The 8,799-nt window shown below is 42.3% G+C and overlaps 1 protein-coding gene across 3 annotated transcripts in view; it reads right to left on the bottom strand.

Annotated features, from left to right (window-relative positions):
• Positions 1-4,764: 4,764 nt before the first annotated feature.
• Positions 4,765-8,799, bottom strand: part of PRTFDC1 (phosphoribosyl transferase domain containing 1) — a 112,344-nt gene continuing 108,309 nt past the window's right edge. Inside the window, exons 8-9 of one of the 3 annotated variants that reach the window (XM_017870806.1) lie at positions 7,542-7,618; positions 4,765-6,047 (exon numbers count right to left, since the gene is read on the bottom strand). In XM_017870806.1, coding sequence (XP_017726295.1) covers positions 6,000-6,047; positions 7,542-7,618 — 125 coding nt within the window. In that variant the 3' untranslated portion in view covers positions 4,765-5,999. The remainder of the gene's footprint in view (positions 6,048-7,541; positions 7,619-8,799) is intronic. The other 2 variants (XM_017870804.1, XM_017870805.1) reach the window with 2 other exon arrangements.

Raw genomic sequence — 8,799 nt, 5'->3', positions numbered from 1 at the left:
ATAGAGTTCAGTTCACCCAGTTATATTTATTGTATTTAAGGAAACTCCACTCTGGATTAGTTTCTTGGCCAAATTATTATGCAATTTCTTTCTATAAAAACAGAACTGCTACTAAAATTTCAGTATGAGTTCACACTTATAGAACACTTGACGAGCAAAATCTATTTTCCTAAACTTTTTTATACTGCAAACTTAAGCCATTTAGAAATAAATCTGCTCTTTCTTTCTTTTTTTTATGATACCAAGTTCTACTCTGTCACCTAGGCTGGAGTGCAGTGGCATGATATTGGCTCACTGCAACCTCCACCTCCTAGGTTCAAATGATTCTCCTGCCTCAGCCTCCTGAGTAGCTGAGATTACAGGCACGTGCCACCTCACATGGCTAATTTTTAGTAGACATGGGATTTCGACATGTTGGTCAGGCTGGTCTTGAACTCCTGACCTCAGGTGATCTGCCCTTCTTGGCCTCCCAAAGTGCTGGGATTACAGGCATGAGCCATCGCCCCCGGCCTAAATCTGCTCTTTCAATGTCTTCATAATCTATTCCAAACACTATCAGTAGGCAAATATGTATGTGTGCACACTGTCTGGTGTTCTTGTGTTCTTTTTGTCATCTTCTAGATAGTATTCTGTATTTCTTTAAAATCTGTAAAAGTAGGCTTGTTTTCATAATTATACATCATGATCACTGAATAATCAACTCATTTAGTGATCTTATTAATAGAAAATGTGCAGGGCTTTGGGAGGCCAAGGTGGGAGGATCACTTCAGGCCAAGAGTTGGAGACCAGCCTTGGCAACTTAGTGAGACCCCATCTCTATACAAAATAAAAAAAAATAATTTTTTTAAAGAGAAAATATGCAGGGCACATAACTTTTCAGTGGCAGGTTGTATTTTCTGTAGATCACCACCAATACACATGTTATCCCACTTGATGTTCTTACAATATGATGCTGCTGTTCTTCCATCAAATGATGACAGTCTGTGTTCTCTCCCTTTGAACCCAGGCAAATCTGTGTAACTGCTCTGACTGACAGAATATGGCAGAAGTGAGCCTGCTATATAAAAGGCAATATGGCTTCCATCTCCTTCTTCTCTTTGTCTCCCTCCACTTTGGAACCCAACCACCATGTTGTGGGGAAGCCCAGACCACACGGAGAGGCCACATGTTAGTGTTCCAACTCACAGCCTCAGCTAAGGTTCCAGCTAACAGCTAACATTAACCACTAGACAAAAATAAGCCTTCAGACTAGAGCTTTCCATAAAACATTCTACGATAATGGAAATGCTCTATGTCTTCACTGTCCAATATGGTTGGTAACTTACTACCACATGAGGCCATTGAGCAGTTCTAACATAGCTAGTGTGAATGAGGAAGTAAATTTTAAATTTTATTTGACTTTAGTTAATTTAAATAACCACATAATTGCAGCCACGTTGTGCAGTTCAATTTCTCTTGGTTGCAGCCATCAGCCTTGGAGTCTTCTATCTGAAGCAGCAGACATCACTGAGCAGAAACAAACTACCTCCAGTGTGTCTTCTCTATATTCCTCTTTTTTTTTTTTTTTTGAGACAGAGGCTTGCTCTGTCATCCAGGCTGGAGTGCAGTGGCGAAATCTCAGCTCACCACAGCCTCTGCCTCCTGGTTCAAGTGATTCTCCTGCCTCAGCCTCCTGAGTAGCTGGGACTACAGGCATGCATCACCATGCCCAGCTAATTCTTGTATTTTTAGTAGAGACGGGGTTTCACCATGTTGGCCAGGATGGTCTCAATCTTCTGACCTCATGATCCACCCGCCTTCGCCTCCCAAAGTGTTGGGATTACAGGCATGAGCCACCTCACCTAGCCTCCTAGCTCTTGTCAACCATTAAAGAGAGTAACTAATTATTGTTGATTTAAACTACTCAGTTTTGGAATGATTCGTTACAAAACAATCAACAACATTTATTTATTTATTCACTATTTTTTAGAGACAGGGTCTTGCTTTGTCACCCAGGCTGGACTGCAGTGGTGTGATCATAGCTCACTGCATCCTCGAACTCCTGGGCTCAAGCAATCTTCCCACCTCAGTCCCCTGAGTAGCTGAGACTGCAGGTACATGCCACCACCCCTGGAAAACTACATTTTTTTTGTTTTTGTTTTTGTAGAAACAGGGTCTTGCTATGTTGCCCAGGTTGGTCTTAAACTCCTGGCCTCAAGTGATTATCCCACCTCAGCTTCCAAAAGACAGACGTGAGCCACCTCAACCCCCACCCCCAGTCAACAAGGAATACACTTCCTCTGGTTTATGTGGCTGTTCTCTACAGCAAACAAAAACTCGCAAGTCTCTCGCTTTTTTTTTCCTCCCAGGTGAATTCACAGGAATCTCCCATCTTTTAAAAGCCTTCTGGCTATGATTGTATATGTCTTCTCTTCACAGCCAGACTTCTTGAGTGACCTTAACACCTTCCTGACTCACAGCTTACTTTCTACTCAATGCTTACTAGGCTCTGGACACAAAGGAGGTCACAGTAATGTTAGTTCAGGCTTCTTTCTCCCACTTGGGCAATGGAGGGCTTCAGTGCCCCACCCTGTCTTAAAAGGCCACTTCCTCCTGGCTGAGAAATTGCAAAAACCTCTTTCTTCTGAGAGCACTAGAAAGAGATACTTTTTAGGAAAAGGCACCTCTTCCTGAGGGCTGATACAGTCGTCAGCCAGGGTCCACGAGTTGGCAAGTGGAGTGTGGGCTCTCCTTGGCTTGATGTCTTTGTGAGGGCACCAGCAGTGCAGGCTGCACAACCTGATGCTGTAGCTGGGTTTCTGGAGTGCTCTGAGCTTTCTGGAACTTGTCCATCAACATTCCTCTCATGTGGCTTCTGGTCTCCTTGTGGATGTCGGTGGCTCATGACGCCTCTGGAGGGTGGCATCTTGGGAAGCGTGCATTCCAGTCCACAGTGCTTCCCAAATTGCAGAGCCCTTGGGGGTGCTAGTACGGAGCTACTTTCCTCCTTCTTCCCGCCCTAAAGCTTCCCCGTGCTCCTCAATGAAATGTGAAGAACAGCTGGCCTGTCAGTTCCACTATGCAGCACAAAGATAACCATGATTGCAGCTCTTTAGGCTGGTGTCTTAGTCTTCCTCTTAGTACCGGGTTCAGAAGCCACCATGGGTGTACAACTGGCCAAGAAACAATGCAGCCCTCTCCATGCACACCCTCTTCCTATTTCTGCACACCTCCCCTCAGCAGCATGAAAAGGCCCCTCTTGAGATCCCCTTCCTCGCTTCCTGAAACTGGCTTGTTACCAGCTCGCAAGTGTCATCTTGGGATGCAAAGGAGCTTCATGATAGCAAAGTCAGTGAAACTCCTGAATGCTAAGTTTGCCCAAATTAGTCAGACAACTGGGTGGAGAGTGTGGTTTGGGGTTTCAACTTCCTAGAACACACTACCCTCTATGACAAAAGGGAGGGCATATTTCCATGACACCAGGTCTCTAGACGTGGGATAGCCTGCTTTTTCTCTCCATTGGGAAAACACAAGTTGATTTCACAGGAGGCTGGGCAAATGCCTGACTGTACTCTGAAAGGCTGTTTTCACAGTCTCGGAAGGCCTGAAACATGGCACACCATCTTATATGCAAAAATTACACGAGGTACGTCGGAATTTGACTATTTGTCGTTTATATCTAGAGGGTCTGTGGGTCAACAATGAGTACATTCCAGTCCCTGTAAGAAAGGACCAATTTATAATGAGGGGTTCTAATTTGTTTGGAAAATCCCAAAGTATTACTAATTATGTTGATTATAACTGAATCCAGACTTCCCAATGAAATACACGCACACACACATACACACACGCTCACACACACACGCGTACTCACACATATTCCTCCTTACAAATCAGCTTTGGAACATTAAATTAATAATGGATTTGTTATTAATCAAGTAATAAGCTTTTGCATTTTTGGTTTAGAGTGAATAAACTCAGTGGTATTAACTAGACAGGAGCTTTGCAAGAGAAAAGGAAATGCTATTTTTCCCAAGATGACTTTTCTTGGATATCACTGTCAAAGTATTGTCTGGTAGGAAAAAATTGCAAGCATGATTAAACTTCTTGTATATTTAGTGAATTTTCAGCATTAACCATACAAGTCCTCACAATCTTGTGAAGTAGATAAATTTCCTTTGTAATTTGAGTAAACAGACTGTCCTCAGAAAGGATACTGATGCTTACTAAAATTCAACGTTTTTAAGAAAACATTTTCATATTGTATACTTTACAGATAATTTTACACTTAAAACCAAATGTGTGCCTGGATTTTTCTAGGTCTTCTCACATAAACATGGCATTGTGAAAAAAACACTATGTTCAGAATATTAACTTTGATATTTCGAGAAATTCGCCAGTGAGACACAATTAGAAATCTAAGCTTGGGTACCAATGCTTCTGTGAAACAAAGCTAAAAGAGATTCCTTTTGCTGAATTATCCCTTGGGATATTTGGGTGTGGCTTGTTTTCTTCTCTGAGCGAAACAAAGATATGCAGGAAAATCTTCTTTTACACTAAAATTCCTTGTTCTTACAAACAAGCTTGAGGAAAAAAAAAAAAAAGCAGATCTAGCCCAGCTTAATCATTTGCTTATACTCGTGCATACACTGGATTTAATCCAAGTTAACAAAAATAAAGCCGCAGGATAGGTACATGCAGTCGTATACTTAAGCTACTGACTCACATACATTTTAATGGCTGAAAGTATTTTAAAAATATGAAGGCAGAAGAAAAACAGTAAGCAGTGATAAAACATAACAAGTTTTCTTATTCTTTATTAGTTTAAAGGAAGCTAGAACCTAATAACAATACGCCACATACGGTTCAGAACCAAACAAAAGCTGCTTAGTTATTTATTTTGCATTTGCATTTTCTAGGAAGTGAGAAAAAAACAGCTCTATTGGGACTCAAGTTTATTTTCAATTAAAATCCCCATAAATTAGGAAATGTCTCATAAAATGAAGAAATTGGAAAAAAATGTTATTCAGAAAAAAACTTTCTTAAGTGTGCTTGTTTCCTGTAGCACCTTGCATTTTGCGATCAGCCTTTTAAAGATTTTTTTAAAAAATTCAACCTTTGTCTTCACGTTTAGGACAGGGCATAACGGTGTCTTTTCCTTCCATGCAAATACGAGGAAAAATTTATACTTGCTTAGTTTCGAGCATTGAAAGCACTCGCCCCTAATTCTGCCATTTGCTCATGTCCCACATGAATAAAAGGATACAGCTTAGAAACCAGGGCCTTGCTGCTATTGTATTTTTTTCTAATTAAAATTCAGAGTATTAAACACAGTTGAGTACATCCATGCATACATGACATACCGTCATCACATACCGGAAGCTCCAATCAAGAGCCCTGAGCAAAGCTGGTTTCATAACATCATTAAGATTCATTGTACACTGCGTTTCAGAAAGGCTTTGTCAAAGCAGATAATAACGGCCTGTCAGAAATGCACAAACAGAAATTTATATTAAATTGTCCCTTCCCTCCTTTTAAAATATGGGAATCCATTGATAGTTGCATTCCCGGTATAGGGGACACAAGCCTTCAGTTAAAAAAAGGTCCCCAGCTTCTTAATATTGTAAGCATATTACCAAAATAAGGGTATAAAAAGTTAAGTGAAAAATATTTGAGTAACTAGGTGGGGGTATTCCTGGGAATAGTAATCAAATATAATGACTGTATCAAAACAAAGGAAGGCGGAGCTCAGGAGTGTGAAGGTAGATAGCATTGCTGAGTCACAAGGCGGAGTGTTTAATTTGGAACAAGTCAAATAAAAGCACTGCTTTCTTTCCCTTAAGAACCTTTGATACTCTTTATATTAACCTCAGAAAAGAACGCTCTCTCATTTGAACATTTTTTTTCTTTTATATCCTGCTGAGTGAAGATGCCTGGGGAGACAAACTTGACAGCTGGCTTCCCGAGAACAGGCGTAAGTATGATGTTATCTGGGACTTTAGTGGTGAGAATTCTTGTCTTTAGACTCGATATTTTTCTTTACCGTGCTCATTGATGACGCATATGTGCTGAAACAACAAAGGATTTAAACGCATCAGTTTCTTAACAAAATCTGAGACACAGAAAGTGTGATGCAGTAATAACCGAATGCCATCCTGTAATTGGCTATTGATCATTTAAATATAAATGTGTGTATTTATATGTGTGGGTAAAATCTAAAGAGATCCATTGAAATGCTTGACAAAAGGTCCTTTGTGGTTTTAGTTTGGAGCCCTATACTGAATCTGGCTCCCCAGGTCCCTAAAACCCAGAAACGCTGAGGGAGCAGCATGTTTAGCCCTGCTAGAAACAGAAGTCTCCTACTGGTAGGATGACAACTGCTTGGGTGAATGGAGAAATAACAGTGGCAAGCGCAACATGGGCTCTTATTCAACCCTTTTTGGGCAACAAGCAAAGGGTTAGGAATATTTTGATTGAAAGCAACAGAAACGGGGCCAGGCTAATGTAAGCAAAAAAGGAGGATTTGGCTGGGCTCAGTGGCCCCTGTCTGTAATCCCAGCACTTTGGGAGACTGAGGTGGGAGCATGATTTGAAGCCAGGAGTTCGAGAACAGCCTGGACAGCATAGCAAGACTCCATCTCTACAAAAAGTAAAAATATTAGCCAGGCATAGTGGTGTGTGCCTGTAGTCCTAGCTACTCAGGAGGCTAAGATGGGAGGATCGCTTGAGCCTGGGAGTTCAAGGCTGCAGTGAGCTTTAATTGCATCACTGCACTCTAGCCTAGGTGAGACCCTGGAGTGAGACCCCGTGTCTTTAAAAGAGGGGGAGGGGAAATTTATTGGTGGAATACTGGGGTAGCTCTCAGAATCCAAGGAGGAAGTGGGCAATGAACCAACTAGAAGGCAGGAACAAGGGCGGTTCCAGAGACTTTCACCCATGGTGCTATGGATACTCTCTGGGGCACTGCTGTCCTAGTGGCTGAGGTCTGAACACACTCAGTCTCTGTGACTTTTGGTTTAAGTTTCTGATTCCCAGGAGAGAGAGACTGATTGGTCCACTTTGGGTAAATTGTCTACCTCTAGATCATGCAGTGTTGGTCAGGGTCACACAGCTGGGGTCCACACTGGGGGTCCACGTCTGTGTGGTGAGATCATTTCCCCCAAAGAGGGAAGAGTTATGAGCTGCATGCCACTGTAATTGAAACCTGCTAGAGTTCAAGCACTGACACAAATCAGTGTATAGAATATTAGCTATTGTTATGGTTGGTTGAGCACAGTCAATGACTATGGAGAAGAATCAGTGTCAAACCATAGTTCTGCTTTTAGCTTCCTATTTCTTTAGTAAGAAATAGAGATAATCATAATTTGCCTCCATCATCCTGATACCTACCCTGTAGAATAGTAGTGGGAGTTAATTGGGGGTATGGATGCAATGTGCTCACCATACTCCTGACATAGAAGATACTGAATCAATAGAAGACATCACTAACACGCATTCAATACTTTTCTAAATGGTTAAGTTCTTATAAAAAGGGAGGTTAGGGATTTGCATGCAAGACTTACATTCAGATCTCTGAAGTATTCATTGTAATCTAAGGCATATCCCACCACAAATAAGTTTGGAATCTCAAATCCAGCATCTTAGCAGAGAGAGAAAGAGAACAAAAAAAAAGGAACAAAATTTAGATTATATAAATGCAAGTCACCGTATGCTGCTGTCGGCACTCAAACTCGAGGACCTTACATTGAGGCAGGAGGGAGTGAGAAATGGTGAGCAATGCATAGGATAAGCCCAAGAGGGACCTGGACCAGAAGGACTACTCGGGAGGAAAGAGGCAAGGCAAACAAGCCAACCTACAATGAAGAATGACTGATCTAGCATGCAGAGTTGAGAAATGGCTCAGGAAGCCCGGTGCATAACAAGAAATATGCATAATTGAGTCACGTGGCCCTGGTGTTCTAAAGCAAGCAATATGCAGTGATACGATGCCAAAGGAAACATTCTCAACAACACAAAGGAAAGTTCAAGCAGAAGGCGTTACGATGCTGCATTATGCGAACAGGTGTGTGGGCCACAGCAACTGGAAAGCAATTCTCCCGCTGTACTCAGTGTCTCGGCTGTTTAAAGGGCTGGAAAGCAAAAGCCAGGACACAAGATGAAAGGCAACAGGATTGTTCAACTTGAGGAAGAGGATGTGGAGGTTGCGTTAATGCTGGTCTTTGGGTTTGTGATGCAGAGGATATTAATGAGCTCTCTATTGAGGGCAGAATGAGAGGAAGTGGATTTAAGCACAGTGCAAGGTACTTATGATAAGCAAAAGAAGAATTCATTGAAAAGATGATGATTTTTTATCAGAAAGGATTCTTTTTTTTTTTTTTTCTGAGATCAAGTCTCGCTGTGTCACCCAGGCTGGAGTGCAGTGGTACGATCTTGGCTTACTGCAACCTCCACCTCCAGGGTTCACGTGATTCTCCTGCCTCATTTTCCCGAGTAGCTGGGAAGACAGACGTGTGCCACCATGCCTGGCTAATTTTTGTAGTTTTAATAGAGATGGGGTTTCATCATGTTGGCCAGGCTGGTCTCGAACTCCTGACCTCAAGTGATCCATCCGCCTCAGTCTCCGAAAGTGCTGGGATTACAGGCATGGGCCACTGAACCTGGCTATTTTTTGAGAAAGGGTCTCACTTTGTCGTCCAGGCAGAGGTGCAGGGGTGTGATCATGGCTCACTGCAGCCTCTACCTCCACAGGCTCAGGTGATCCTCTCACCTCAGCCTCCTGAGTAGCTGGGACTACAGGCATGCACAACTACGCCTGGCTGA

Source organism: Rhinopithecus bieti, unplaced genomic scaffold (genome assembly GCF_001698545.2).
Source record: "Rhinopithecus bieti isolate Rb0 unplaced genomic scaffold, ASM169854v2 scaffold_5022, whole genome shotgun sequence".
NCBI lineage: Eukaryota > Metazoa > Chordata > Mammalia > Primates > Cercopithecidae > Rhinopithecus > Rhinopithecus bieti.
This window is presented reverse-complemented; position numbering and strand designations above follow the sequence as displayed.